General features: G+C 37.3%; 1 protein-coding gene across 3 annotated transcripts; it reads left to right on the forward strand.

Annotated features, from left to right (window-relative positions):
• rtn4a (reticulon 4a) lies at positions 1-16,069 on the forward strand. 3 transcript variants are annotated; one of them, XM_079628972.1, is made up of 7 exons: positions 1-667; positions 5,409-5,616; positions 10,304-10,442; positions 13,992-14,061; positions 14,177-14,223; positions 14,384-14,442; positions 15,091-16,069. In XM_079628972.1, exons 1-7 carry the CDS (start codon positions 280-282, stop codon positions 15,131-15,133), a joined length of 954 nt encoding a protein of 317 aa, XP_079485098.1. In that variant the 5' UTR covers positions 1-279; the 3' UTR covers positions 15,134-16,069. The 3 variants fall into 3 exon arrangements, with proteins under 3 accessions (XP_079485098.1, XP_079485099.1, XP_079485100.1); XM_079628973.1 differs by lacking the exon at positions 1-667 and adding an exon at positions 2,443-2,709; XM_079628974.1 differs by lacking the exon at positions 1-667 and adding an exon at positions 3,688-3,792.

Here is a 16,069-nt window from a genome sequence, read left to right on the forward strand (position 1 = left end):
TTAAGAGCGCAGTGTAGCACGTATCGAGGTGTTTGGGCGTCACCGAACCGCCCCTTTTTACCGTTCAGCCAATAAAACAGTTAGCCGAATTAACATACACTTCTCCTAACTAAGCGTCCGTAGTCAAACAGTGCGCCGTTTCTGCGGTTTAGGCCCGCGTTGAACCTGACGTTCTCTCGGTGGTGTGCTGAAGAAGTTTTGAAAAAACATTTTCTCAAGTCGAAAGGACTCGTTTTGAATAAGTTACTTTTATATAGTGCTGTAAAATTATTGTTAACAATGGATGATCAAATAAGCTCCACGACACCTTCATTTGGCTTGCAGCATGAAGAAGGAGAACACCGAGCAGACAAACACGTGAACTCTCTGCGGGATGAAGTGACTGATTTCTCGCTTAGAGAGGCAGCGGCGGATGTTTCTGAGGTGGAGGATATTTTAGATCTGGCCGGAGGAGCGAAAGATGCGCTCGAGAGGCACAGGTCCACTCTGCCACGTACCGAAGAGCCACTGCTGGACTTTTCAGACCCAGAACCAGAACCTCCATCCACCTCTAAACCAGAACCAGAAGCTGCCAAGCCAGCACCTATCGGTGCATTTGGAGATGCGACATCAAAACCAGAAGAAAAAAAAGAGAAAACAGTCACACCATCTAAATCTTCGTGTTCATGTAAGTAACTTACATTATGCGTTTGAAACTTAACTTATCATTCAGATTTGTGAATCGCACAATCACTAAGTGTTATCACACCACCACCGAGTACAATTTTTTTTTATAGATATAAACTTTTAAGCCAAGTTATCCACCCAACATGTAACACCAGTATTGCCATGACGTCAGATCCGTTAAATAATTCATGGCACATCATGTATTAATCAAGACTAATGACTTTACCTATTTTTTTTATTGTACCAACACAGTTTGGTGTTTCGATCAAATTTAAGTATCCTATTTATATTGTTTGGCTGGCATAGTTTTTGAACGGATGCTTATGGGTACGAACGGATAACAAAAAAAGTATCTTATAAAAACACCACAGAATAAGGCCTTATCTAATGTGGTGATAAAAATAAGCGCTTTACCCACTTGACTGCGTTCGTGTACGGACTGCATTATGCTACGATGATCATTGAGAAATTGTCAAATGTTTCAACGTCATCTTGATTGTCCCTGTACTGCCATCGTGTGGAATATTCGTGTCAGTCGATCTATTTATATTAAAATAAAATGTTCAAATTAATTTAGGTTTATGTAAAAATCCGAATAAAATGTTGTTTTTAACCTAGGAACAAATGCTAAATGTTCACACAGCCTATTCACCTATTGTAAACAACAGACCAAGTCATTTAGTTTGGTGACCGACTTTACTCAGATAACGCAGTGACCCGTAGTCACAACGGGCTTCATAAATCATCCATTATACATCGCTGCTTCAATGAAAGCCTGACATAAATGTTACAGTCTAAAGGGCAGACTGTCTGAATAACAATCTGTTACCCAAAGCAGAAAAAGTGACACTTTTGATGCAAATTAATGGCATGACTAAACCAAGACTCTCTTGATTTTCATAGGCCCAAACCAAATTTTTGCACACTCCAGCTTCATAAATGTATTGCATGTTGGTCATTATTTTTGAAAAGCTGCCTTTTCCCTTCCTTTTTTTTTTCAGTTTTAACAATCAGATAAATATGGTTGTCAAGTACTAATAAATAACTTTGTGCCTACTCAAATTTTAAATGTTGGGACAAATAATTTCTTCCAGGTCATGAAACTAAAAGGTTTATTAATATTTGGAATTGGCTTTTATTTTTGTATTTTCCATCTTCGTCTTAACTTGTGTAATATTTAGTCTTTTTTTTTCTTTTTTTTTCTTTTTTTTTTTTTCTTTAGGATTTCGTTGTAGTTTTTATTTAACCCTACAGAGCATGTTGCTAAATATATGCACTATATTAAATATTCATTGTTTTTACTTAACCTGTAATATTTTATGCAAGTTTGAATAAATAAATCCATCATGGAAACAAGTTACTGACAACCACCATTTTAAACATTTACTTAAAAAAAAGTGGGGTAGTAAAACACAATTGTTATTATAAATTTAAATTGATAACGTTATTATTGTAAGTGCAATTTAAATGTTTTATACAAATCAGTTAATTTCTCAAAGAAAAAAATAATTACTAAAATTAACATTTGTACTGTACCTATGTACAAATGAATCTATCGCATCATGAAATGTCGATGACCACCATACTCCTAAATCTAAATGTTTCTATCATAATAACTGATTTTCTGGGGACAGGTCCGAAATGACATCCGAAACGCTAACTGCATCATCATAAAAAATGTGGATGTCATTTTTGTGATGTAGTGCATATGTGAACCCAAATGACGGCCATTTAGTATGATCCAGCTGATGCTGTGCTGAAACCTCATGTTACTAGTACACCGCGTTCAACACCTTTGAATGTGGTCAGCTGACCTCAGCAGTGCTGGCCTTTGCAGAACGTGATCTGCTAGGAGAGCCGTAGCGTCTCTCTCTACCCTTCAGTCCTGTCCTGCCCCAGCCAGAGACTCGTACCTCCTTCCTCACCCCCGACCACCTCTTCTGCAGACTCTTGACTGGAATGTATGACTGATGCACGCCAATTCAGATAACACGACTTCTATGACAACCTCTGGGATGGAGATCAAGCTCTGGAAAGAACAGGGTACATGCTTGTTTTGCCCTAACCGGCCTGAAAATGAACTAAAATGATAATATTTCTGCTTGCGTTGTCCAGGTAAAGCTGTGAGTGAGTTTTGCTTTGTTTTGTGGTCTGTCTTGCGAAGGTTCTTGTGGGAGAGAATAGAATGTTCTAGTTGCCCTGAGTAAATGGTCTGGGATGTCTTGATTACAAAGCATATTGCAACGGCAAGCATTTATCCCTCTGCCAGAGAATGCTATTGGCGAACTGCCTGTTTGCTGAACAAAATATTGAACTGACTGCATATTCTGAATTCAGTGCATTTCAAAAGAAATTGAAAAATATACGATGAGGCATTTCCCACATGTCACTGATGCTTTAAGCAACAATTAATTTACTTTTATTTGACATTTTTGTCTGTTTGGCATCACTTGTCATTTTCGTTCTAGCTGCTCTCAGAAGTTCGGGAGGGCCTGCATTGCTATTTAAATTGTTTATACAAGTTGGCACTGATTGTGACAATGAAATCAAGCTGGGAACATGTAATGAAGACTGACGTCTGATGTAAACTTCTGTGAACCCTTGTGAATGTTGGCTTACGGGTTTGTTTCCTGGATGGATACATTTGTGTTTGACTTCAGGGCCTGTGAAATATGGTGACTGGATAAGATTTGGCCATTTTGAGTACAGATTTGTAATTTTGTCGTTTCATTGTACATTTGTTTCCAGAAACTCTTTATTTTTAGTTGAGTAACAAGAGTTATATACGTATTTTAAAAAAAAAGTATTTAGCAAGAACACATTAAATTGATCAAAGGTGACCGACCCCAGACTTTTAAAATGTAGTGTATGTTATCTATCTATCAACACGTTCTCTCTAGCAATCCATATTAACGTTGGACAAATCAAAGAAAGATTAGTAAAAAGTAAATACAACGGTAAATACCGATTAAGCGGACTTTTATGTACTGGATTACTGGGGGACTTTTGTTTTAAAAATCATCCCATTCAACCGGAAATACCATTTGTCATTGAAGTCGCGTGCTTCTCGTGTGTTCTTGGCCCAGGCTGTCTGATCGCAGATGAGCGAGATGGATTCCAAACAAGGTTAGTTAGTGAGTTAGACCTTTAAACGGCCTGTAATTTCGTCCCTCCTCCACGTGCCACTGTTGATTTATGTGTATTTATACATGTGTAACTTATTATAATATTGCAACGTGCGTTTAGAAGCACTGTCGATATTCAGAATTAAATGATAAAATGCAGGTTTTATTCCGGGGGTTCAGATAAGGCCGCTCGTCTTATTTTGACGGTACATTAACAATAATACACATTCATATTTATGAGCAGATATGCATGCGTTGTTGAGCTTCAAAAAAATGTGGCACATTAATAACGTTACTTTGTGAACTGTTCAGTTTCGATAAGCTTATGCAACAGCCTGTTGGCAAGAGTACAAGAGGAAGGGCATGTTCTGCTGAACGAACCAAAGTGCTTCTCAGTTATTGATTAAATACACTGGCTTTTTGTGTGGATAATGTTTGTCTTTTAGAAAAGCATTGAGAGAAGAGTACGCATGCTGACTTGTCATGAACTCTGATCAGACATGTTGGCACATAGTAGATTAGGTTTAATTATTGAAGGGTCATTGACTGACTGTGAGGTTTCTGTCCTATTTTTATCCTCCCTCTAGCACGAGCAGAAGGTTTGCTGTAAAGTCCGAATTGAACATGATCACACCATGAAACATGCCATGGTGTCCTTGATGAATGTGTGCCTTATTTTTGATCTTCAGTCAAGTCATTTGTATATTCAAATTTGTTCCGCATGCTCCTCCGTGAAGCCGTAACCATCCATAGCAGTTTTCCCTTTTAATGATGATTTTCTGTTCGACGACTTAAACTCTGGCCAAATGTCTGATTTGACAACATCTGATTTGACAACTAACTGAAGTAATTTTGGTAGGTAACACTTTACAAAAAGTGTCAGTTTGTTCAGTCGTTAATAACTACATTAGTTGACATGAACCAACTATAAAAAAACACTTCTAAAGCATTTCTTATTCTTAGTTAGTTAATTTCAATGTTTACCCTTTTATTAAATCAAAAGTTGTATCTGTTAAAAGGTCATTGTCACTGTTATTAATTTCTTGCTTATGTAAATTAGGTTAACATGCTTGTATGGATGTGCTTTTAAAAAAAGTGCTCATTCCTTTTTGTATTAAAGAGATAGCATAGTTTTGAACTATGCTATCTACTCGCCGTCATGTTGTTCCAAACCCGTAAGACTCGTTCATCTTCAGAACATAAATGAAGATATTTTTGAAGAAATCAGAGATTTCTGTCCCTCCATTGACCGCTAAGCAACTACCACTTTGGCACTCAAAAAATCATGAGATTGTAAAACTAGTCCATGTGAGCGGTTTAGTCCAAATTTTCTGAAGAGACCCGATCACTTTATATTATGAACAGATTGAATTTAGGCTTTTGTTCACATGAAGTGTCAAAGTGGTAGTTGCCTAGCTGTCAATGGAGGTCTCATTTCTTCAAAAATATCTTCATTTCGCTTCTGAAGATGAACGAAAGTCTTGCGTGTTTGAATAGACATGAGGATGAGTTATTTCATTAATGACAGCATTATAATTTTGGGTGATCTATTCCTTTAATCACATGCTTCATCATGTGTCTGTTGAGGGTTGCCGTAACTCTTCTTTCTGCCGGCAGTGGTGGACCTGCTGTACTGGCGAGATCTGCAGAGGACGGGGGTGGTGTTTGGAGCCAGTCTGTTCCTGCTGCTGTCCCTCAGCGTCTGCAGTATTATCAGCGTTCTCTCCTACGTGGCCCTTGCCCTGCTGTCTGTCACCGTCTCCTTCAGGATATACAAAGGCATTTTACAGGCTGTTCAGAAGTCAGAGGATGGACACCCCTTCAAGTGAGGAACGCACACAGTTGTTGCAATGCATATCGTGACGGCGTCAGGCTCCGTGTTTTGTTCACTTTGCGTCGCCTGAGTGTAAAACGTTTAGGATAATCCTGCTTTGATCAGTTTGTGTTCTAGTTTATGTAAGGAGGTAGATCTGTGGAGCTTAGCTTCTGGGCTTACAGGAGGTGTTACACGTTGTTGGCTTTGACTCCCTGCCAACTTTTTTAAGCTCTCTGCTGTGAAATAGACGTGGAATGACAATCTGAGCACTTCAAGATTCTTGAAGTTGTTTTGGAAGTGAAGTGGTTGCAATATTGGTGTGCTCAAGTATTTAATTTTAATCAAACTGCTAGGCTCGTCTCCAAAACCTAGTGAGCTGCTTTGAAAGTAGCTGACCATTTAGTAAACAAAGGGCAAAGGCACCACCTTGCACCACACAAATGGTTACATTGTACATTAGCCTAACCCTGTCTGTTTTACACGTTATTTTCAACAAACCATATTATAGATGCGTCGTCAGATTTAAAAACGGAGAACTTATTTTTTAAGGGTAACTAAAACATCCTTTTTTTTTTTTTTTTTTTTAGTTAATGATCTGTAAGACTGGGGCTTTATTAGTGCTGTTCATTGATTTGAGTAAATGTATTGACATTTGGGTATAAAATGTTTTAATTCTACAATATATGGTGTAAAAATGTCTGAGTGCTGCCCTCTTCGAGTTGAACGGTGGCTACTGCAGTTGAATTTTCCTATTTGAAGTTGTTTCCCCGCGTGACGTATGCAGGCTCTGCCAATGGGTCAATACCATTGAAGCGTGTCAGGACACTGCGCAAACCACAAGATAACACTACATACCACTGATTGCAGCGGCAACAAGCACTTTGATCATTAGATTTCAAAAACACATTTTAGTGCTAGATCGCCTCTTATTTAACAAACAGATTAAATGAATGCTGTGCTAGAGTTAATGGGAGATGTTTTATTTATTTGTATTGGTACATCCATGCCGCAAGATGTTTCAAAAGTGGTGGGGACACAATCGACCCTGACAAAAAGTGGTGGGGACATGTCCCACCCATCACACCCGCAAATTATGCCTGTCAATCAATCTGTTGCGGGTCTCAGGTGCACGCCCCCCTGCTCAGCCCCGCCCTCAGTTCGTCCCCTCGGTCTCTGCTGGGCTCTGCCCACTTTTCCAGCATTTTTCAAATATTGCCAGTGGGTGGAGTTAGGCTCTGACCAGGGGTTGAGTTACACTTTAAACATTCTTTTACAGAGAACAGTTACACACACACACACACATTTGAAGTGGATCAAAAAGTTAATAACAGGCATGAAAACTCCTCACCTTTCGGCGAAATTCGCCGTTTTAAAACCTAAAAGGGTCACCTACGTGATTTGTGCAGATCCGATGAGAAAATATTTTAGGGGGGGGGGGGGGGGGGGGGGGGGGGTGTTCGAGGTCGAGGCCAGCATTTATCCCCTATAAAGTTACCATAAACTTTACAAAACTATAAGCTTTAAAAAACAATCATCATTCCGAATGCCGAAACATGACAGCCAATACGAGTCAGAGTAACGTTAGGGCAGAAATGTTTTCAAAGTCTTTTACACCGCGAGTCTGAGAACTGGACACACTGCCGAACAAAGAACCGCACGTCGGAAAGCAAGCCTGAGGTAAGTTAGCTTACAATGTTAACTGTCCTGTCAGATACAGACAGCGATGTTGCCAATGTCATTATTTTTTATTTTGACATAGAAGTGGGCGAGATAATATCGCGAGTGGGCGCGGGCGCCGTGAGAGCTGAGCGAGCAGGAACAAGTATTCATTGCGCGGCTCGCGAGCCTCATGCGGCTCGCCAAGCTTTAATTTGTGGCTCGCAGTTGCATGGCGGTAAATAATACGGTGATATGATAATGCATTCACTATAGATATTTTATAAAAACATAACAAGTAGGGCTTTAACATAACCCGTTAAAAACTCAAAGTGTCAGCTCTATTACAAATTATTTCGATCGGATTGAAAGGGGTGGTTTATCGAGAGAACGTGAAAAAACTTGATCGATTGAAAACCGAAACTGAAAGGACGACGTATGACGCGCTGAACAAGCTGTTCTCCTGATTAATAAAGTGTCATATAAATGAATATCCTTTCATTCTATAATTCTCCTTTCACTCAGCATCTGTGAAGTGAAGCAGGACAACGGCTCACCAGTGCTTGTTTCAGATTATCATACAGACGACTGGTTTGGGGCATTTTTGGAGAAGGGTATTCCTGCACAACGGGAGGCTGCAGTTTCAGGACCCCAGTTTTAGGACCGCAGTTTTAGGACCCTAGTTTATTGTGACAGCGCCACCTACAGAACTGGATTACCAAAAACACAAATTTAACCCCTTTCGCGGCAAAGATAACAGATCACATTGTTAATCACAACAGATTGTTGTTCAACATTCATTACTCGTTAAAACATCACACTCTTACTTATTTTATCTGGACAAACTGAGCATCATTAGAAAGATTTAAGACTCGATAGTGTTTATGATAAAACTCAAACAGCGAACACAGAGAGATCTGGGTCTCCTCTTCCTGATTTGCGTCAGTAATGTACGCAAGTCTCATTCGCTGCACAGCTGTCAATCATCTCACATGGTTCAACGTGACAATAATCCTGCCCTTCTGCATGACGCGGTCCTGTTATCCGTGATAACAAAGCTAAGACACATCTCTTCACCTGAAACAAGAAGCTAATAAATGCACGATTTCGAGTATATGTGGTTTGTGTGTGATTTTCGTGCAATTTTGGGTATTTTCATATGAATTAAGAATCTTTACAGTATTGCCAAGCAAGGTGTAGCCATTAGTTGCATATAAATTTCTTTATTATACCATATTTCAACATCTTTTTATGACTTAAAACCATTTTAAACCGCGACCGGAATATGGTACAAATATCCTATCTTACTCGATGGTGGTTTAAAGTGAGCTTTAAGTAAAAGTTTAATATTAATCTTTTAAATTGTATCGTGTAGCTTGATGCTACTTGCTCTAATCCACCTGCTGCAGGAGCTATTCTATTCCATAATCTTATTTGTTAAAACATATATATATTTTCTAATGAGACTTAGGATCAAGGTGGATCTTGATACTATGTACAAAACTAAACCACCTGGATCCTAGAACTGCGGTCCTGAAACAGCAGCCGCCGCTATATCATCCAGTTCGGTAGGTGGCGCTTGTCACAAAAAACTAGGGTCCTAAAACTGCGGTCCTAAAACTGGGGTCCTAAAACTGCAGCCTCCGGTTGTGCAGGAATATACTACTGCATTTTTGGGATAAATAGTAGTAGTAAATAGTTTTTTTTCTCTGAGACCCGATGAAATACGTAGATCAGCGGCCCATTGGTTCTTTTCTTGATTGACACTGGGCTAGCCCAATCACATCTTTAATGTGAAGTATAGAAATATACTCTTTCAAGTATAGAAATTAGTAGGCTACAAAACTAATTATGAAAGTTTCCTTTATTTTTCAGTGCATTTGTTTTACAATAGGCTATATGGCTATTACTATCATGGGATTAATATTATAACTATTATTGTAGTAGTAATGTAGACAGACACTGTAACTAAAAGAGTTTTGAAATTTTCTTTGTTTAATTTGCACCAGATTGATGAATTTCACATTAAAAAGCACAAAATTTTCTTACGGGGGACCATGCCCCCGAACCCCCCTAGAGTGGCAGAGGACCACTCATCACAGTGATCCAAAAATCCTGTGAGAAACACTGGTAGCCTACTACAATGCCAATGCAGATTACAAGTTGTTTTTTTTGTTGTTGTTGTTTCATTTTTTTTTTTTTTTATATATGGGATATATGCCGCATCCTTCTCACCTTTTTTACCCCTGACCTGTTTTCATGCCTGTAATAAGTTGTCCTAAGATAAGAACGGGTATTCAAATTTCATATATAACCTTGATGAAAGGTTTTGTTTATTAATTATTTTTCAGTTTAATGAGTGATTCAATGACTGACTCAAGGATTTATCTTGTTTCGTTACACCTTCAGGATATATCCGTGTTTTTTAACGACTCTTGAATGAATGATTCAATAACAAAATACATTTGTCACTTGTCTCCACCTACTGGTGTAATGATGTAATCTGATCTAATCTTTACTTGAAGTGTCAAGTTTCAAAAGGTATTTACTCTATTTTGATCGCCATAGAAATCACACATTGTTTATATCCAAACTAAATAAACTTTTATCCCAGTACTTCTGTAATTCATAGAATAATTCATTTTTTTATTTATAAATCAATTTAAGACAGAAATTATATGGTATTGTTAAATACTATTTGAAGAGCGGTTTCATACCAATGCATGACAACTGCTGTCTCTGGGTCAGCGTGAACGCAGATTTGAATGTTCCTCTGAGAACTGTGAAGAAAAAAAGATTGTGTCTGTGTTTAGATCAAGATCTCAAATCTTTTAACGATTAATCGGGCAGCTCTACCTGTAAGAAAAGGAAGGATTGTAAAGCTAGTTAAATGTATTCCTCACTTGATGGCTAACTAAAAAGGCATTATTAATCATAAATGTCATGAGAATTTGTCTTATCATTAAATTTCTATGTCTTGCTTACTAGGTTCATAAAACGAAGCATTAGTCTCACGGTAAACCTTCTGTCTTCTGCACAGGATGTATCTGGATAAGGATATCGCGATCCCTACGGAGACGGTCCATAAGTACAGTGACACAGTTCTGGTGCACATCAACACTGTTGTAAAGGAGCTGCGACGACTCTTCCTGGTGGAGGATCTGGTGGACTCGCTCAAGGTTTGTTCTAGAAGACCGGAGGAAATGAGATCCGGATCGTTTTCTCTCAGCTTATGCTCTTTTATTTGATTTGGTGCTCCATAACTGCTCTCAGGGTGAAGACTGGGAAATAAATGAGGTTTTCTTTGTTTTTCATGAGGTGGGTTAACAATAATGCCCATGTAAACTGTACAGTTAATGCTAATAAATAGTTTATTTTTATTTTGTTCCCTGAAGAATTAAGCTAGAATTTGGCCTTTAGTGTCAAACAGGGAAACGATAAAACGGTTCTGCTTGTGTGTCTTTTAATTGAATCCTCACATTTATAATATAGTCTGGCTGATATTTTGAGATGATTAAGCTTGCGTATCCGTTTCAAAATATGCTTAATTTTTAATGCACACTTATTTTCATGAGTAGTTTGTACGCTACCGTTCAAGTCTATTTATACTTCTATTCCACAAGGACGTAAGTGACTGTAAATACATTTGTTACAAAGATTTCTATTTCTAATAAATGCTGTTCTTTTGAACTTTCTATCAAAGTCGTAAAATCGTAAAAAAAAAAAATATTTCCACAAACCGTAATCAGCACAACTGTTTTCAACATGTTTCTTGAGCATCAAATCAATCATATTAGAATGATTTCAGAAGGATCGTGTGACACTGAAGACTTGCGTAATGAAGCAGAAAGTTTGACATTTTAAAATGTATTAGTAATATTACAATTTAAAAATTGTTAACTGTATTCTTGATTCCCCCTTATACATTGAATAAGAGACATGGTCTCATTTGTTTTTGGTAGAGAGGGTTGGTGGTCAGGTCTGGGGTGTTTGCTCATGCTTTGCAGGAGAGGGTCATGAACGGCTCCACAAAGCAGCCTTTGTTGCTCAGGCTGAGGGGATTTGGACTGAGCTCTGATGGGACAGAAAAATGGTGCCAAAAAGATCTCTCTCGCAACTCTTTTTATTGGGGGTGGGGGGGTTAAAGAATCAGCTGTGATGTAGCATTGAGGAATGCCAGTCTTTAGTCATGTGATGCTCTTTTAGAAGGCTGTCACATGACAAGGTTAGCTGCAGGGCTGAATGAATAGCTGAACTACACTTTCCAGCTCACTATGCGTTGTTGCTCTAATGCCCGCGTTGCCATGTTGAGGGCATTCTAGTTCTAATGTGTGGGCCATTCAAAAAGAACCGTGCGCTACTAATCATTTTGTGTATTTAGTTCAGCTATTGTGAAGTCTAGTGATGCACCAAAATGTCTTAAAACCACAAATTGATTACAATACTATGATATAATTGTAATGTATCACGCATTTAAAAAATCTTTGTTTTTTGAAATGTTTTAAAAAAGTGATTGTAAATGATTAAAATACCTAGTGACGATCCGAAATGAATTCAGGGCCGTAACCGAAATTTGAGGATGCACTTGGCCGAAAACCTAAAGATTTTTTTTTATTACTTATTTTTATATTAGATTTTTACATTCATTTCTTGAATTAACTAAAATGACATTTTGATTTTCAGAAAACCAAACTTAAGTTTTTTTTTTTTATCGCACAACTGCATTGTAAAACAAGTTATTTATTAGCTTTTAAATAGAATTGTTTCTACTCCAATTATAGCCATCATTTAAATTGTTCATTTCACCAATAAATTGAAGACCAATTTATTTAAAAAAAAAATTAAGACATTACTAACAGGTTAAGTAAAAATATAATATGTAATGCAGTGCTTATATTTAGCAAAATACTGCTCTAGCTAAATAGAAAAATATGGACCTTGAATGGCTTTCTTGAGGTAAATGTTACGTTATGGGACATATTATTTCCAAGCGGTTTATTAATGTCTTTCTGTGGTTGAAACACTGATTAAGAGATTAGTTGTAATTACATTGCGTTGTTTATGTACACGAGTAATGTTTCACAGAACCAAAATATGCAGTTTTTGTAATGTTCGCTATAGTAACAGGACAGTTCTTGGTGTCATTATTGGTTGCCTGTATACTCTTGAACAATGTTCATACTGTACATCTTCTTCTTTATTTTTCGTGAAGCATTATTTTGCTTCACCAGTTATAATTAAGAGGCATCCACTCTTGCATTTTGGGGGCGGAGCAATGAAGGGAGGGGTGTGTTTGTTTAGGTTGAATTCAAATATCAAGGGTTTCAAAATAAAAGATCGTTGACCGAAACCAATTTGGCGTGAAACTGAAAAATGCTGTTTCGGTAGCCTTATTTTGGTACATCCCTAAACAAAACATTAAAAATATTAGTTACTTCTGCTGAAAATATTAGTTACTTCTGCTGTCATCAACCATTTATAGCTTGTATTCAAAAAGTGAATTTGCAGAACTAGGTTCATAAGAGCACAAGTTGGACTCTGGTATACTATATCCTGGGATAAGCGCTTCTTAATCTTGCGTCAAAATGCCTGACATTAAGGAGTCGCCCTGTTCTAAGCAAAGTTTATGGCGTAATGGAAAAGCACCACTAACGTTAATGTTAAATCAGCACCTCATGGCTTTTCTTGGCGCGGCACTGGCCCACGTCTCAAACGCAGGGAGCCCAGTGGATGGAAGCATCCGTGTATGGAGATTTACTGCCCTGTGAAGGGGGTGCTGGTTATGGGCTATGGGTCGAGTTACAGCCAGACCCCACTGCCCTTTCAGAGCTCTGGAGGTCTTCTACAGCATTCAGTCTCTCTGTGGTCAGGCGGCTATATTGAGTGACGTGTCCAGTTACGAGCAACCGTTTATGTGCCGGTGGGTTTTGAACGGGTTCTAACATTTGGGTCAGCTTGCAAAAAGTGTCCGCATGCCTTTTATTCTATTTTAGTTAAAGTGATATGCATTTTGTTTATGATGTCAATTTATCAAAAAATGGTTTGCTATTAAGCATTTTTCATGATAATTTTACTCTTTTACCCTCTTAAAGTGAAAAGTTGTTCACCCAAACATAAAAATGGTAATTTACAAGTCTGATCACCAATGCTGTTATTGTGATCAAAAATAAAGTAAAAATGTTAATATAGTGAAATATTATTAGAATATATTAGAAATATCCAGTCTTCAGTATCACATGATTCATCACATGATTTGCTGATTATGAAACATTTATTTTCAATTTGGGAAAAAAAGATGTGCTGCTTTTTTTCTTTTTGTGTGTGTGTGGAAACCATGCTTATTTGTATTTGGTGAATAGAAGGCATCAAGCTTTTTATTTTTTATTTTTTTTATTTTAGAAACTGGAAAACTGCAATTTTATCCATGCACCAGTTTTGAATAAGTACCAGTAATGTTTAAAAGTCGAGTCAGCAAGTTTTTTTTTTTTCTGTGAAAAATGAATACTATGTAAATGCTCTCCTTACATGTGAAATTAGTAATCTCATGGTGTTAGTGTCTTTTTGCAATTTTGAACTAGTAGTTTTTATATTTTTGGAAAGAGGTTTGCGTTGATAAGAGTTTTAATCTAATACGAGCGTGTGTGAAATGAGTGTCACATGTGACTAAAGTGTTTCCTCTGGCTTGTTGTACTCTGGTTGTATGTTGACACGTGGTTTTCTCTTCTCAGTTTGCAGTTCTCATGTGGATCCTGACCTATGTTGGTGCCTTGTTCAATGGTCTCACCATTCTTATTTTGGGTATGTCTATTTTGGGAGTGTAGTCCTATTTCTAAATTGATGCATTGTAATTTTCTGCTGTCAATTGTCACCTGTCAGAATATGGCATTAAGTTGAGAATGTGTTCTTTCTTTAGGTCTCATAGGAGCTTTCAGTTGGCCAGTGGTCTATGAAAAGCATCAGGTACGTCTATTTGGCTTGTGTTTGCAATGATAACTTCCGGCTGATGCAGCTGTCGTGGTATATTAAGTGTTTATTGGAGACTTCAGTGTCAATAAACGGATAATAAATCTATAATGTTCACCTGAATGCAGTAATTTATTCTTTCTTATTCCTAATACAGGCACAAATTGACCATTACTACGGACTGGTGAACAAGCAAATCAAAGATGTTGTGGGAAAGTAAGTCTGTTTATATGGTGAAATATGCAACTGGTGATTTCCTCAATGAACCAGACAAAATAGTGTGTTATGATTATTTGGTTTTGATGAATACAATTGTAGACTAAATGGTTATTGTAGTATCATTAAGTATTTGTTTTTTGTCTGTTTTATTATTTATAGTCTTTTTATCAATATTAAAAACACTCAAAATAAAGTTTTTTTTGAAATAGAAAATATAACAAAAAAGATACAAATTAAGAAATTATTTTTTTTCAGTTTTTTTTTTTTATTGGTTTTTAGCTTTAGCTACACTATAATAACCCTGACCATTTAAATCTGTAAATGTTCAGAGGGAAGCAAATGCTACCGCATTGCTGTATCATTTAATTTTTATTTTATTCTAGTAACTGACACCTGTGACTTTTTTATGGAATCTATATATTGGTGTACTACGAGAAGAAAACCCATCCAAAAAAAAAAAAAAAAAAAAAAAAAAATATATATATATATATAGGCTATATATATATATATATATATATATATATATATAGCCTATATATATTTTTTTTTTTAACTGACTTTTTAATTACTTTTTTTTTTTAACGTCTGCTTTTCATGTTCCTCATGGGCTGTAGTCATATTCTTTTGTTTGTGTGCCATTAACAGGGTCCAGGCCAAGATTCCCGGAGCGAAGCCAAAGACAGAGTGAAGAAAGTTAGATTGTGTGTTAATTCTGTGCACGAGAAGTGATGTTGGAACAAGAGAAGACGGACAGAATCGTGTTTGGTTTGGAAAAAGGCCTTAGACGATGCAATGTAAACTTTACCCCCCCCCCCCCCCCCCCCTCCACCAGTGTTTGAAATGTTAGCGTAACTGAGAATGAATCCTTTTTAAACCTCCTATAAGTTTCTCTCACAAGCAGTCGTCACTGTCCTTCAGATTAGAGCTAGTTGTCCATGTTTAAACGCAGCTACGTAACACCATTACAGAATGTAGTCCGAGGAACTCCATGTCAGTGAAGGCAGGAATCGATGAGGTTTTTTCATTTACTATTCGGTCAGTGAAGCGTTCACCTTGTTCGAAGGCCATTTTGATTCATTTCAGTATGAATTGTTTTGGTTATGAAGTTCCTTCAAGTCTTTTGATTTTAGCTATTTTCTTTTTTTTCCCTATTTTGTTTGTACTTGGCGTGATAGAACACAGTGGTGTTGTGGTGTAACTGTGTTAAAGTTGATGCAATTCAATCGTGTTAGAGGTGAAGAGGCTTCTAGTCTTCTGTAGCAGTTTAAGAGCAGTTTTATTTCACACTTGTCTACAAAGGGATCTGTTACGGCATATTGCACCCAACCATTCATTGTTTTTAGCCGTTAAGTGAAAATAAAAAGGTGAACTAGAACGTATGCTGTCGGCCTGTCACCTTCCTGTTATGTCAAAAATCAACATGTTTGCAGAATCTGCCGTCTCCATCGTGGAACGAAAACCTGAAACGGCTCATGCTCTTAACTTGCAAACATCAAGCGCTGTTTCTTCATGCAGGTCATTTGTAAAAGATTTCAGTTTTGATGAAAATATGCTGAAGACTGTCTGTGGAATGCATTGTGAAAAATAAACCAATAAAGTACCAATAAAGCTTGTAGACAAACTA

Source organism: Phoxinus phoxinus (assembly GCF_949152265.1).
Source record: "Phoxinus phoxinus genome assembly, chromosome: 11".
NCBI classification, from domain to species: Eukaryota; Metazoa; Chordata; class Actinopteri; order Cypriniformes; family Leuciscidae; genus Phoxinus; species Phoxinus phoxinus.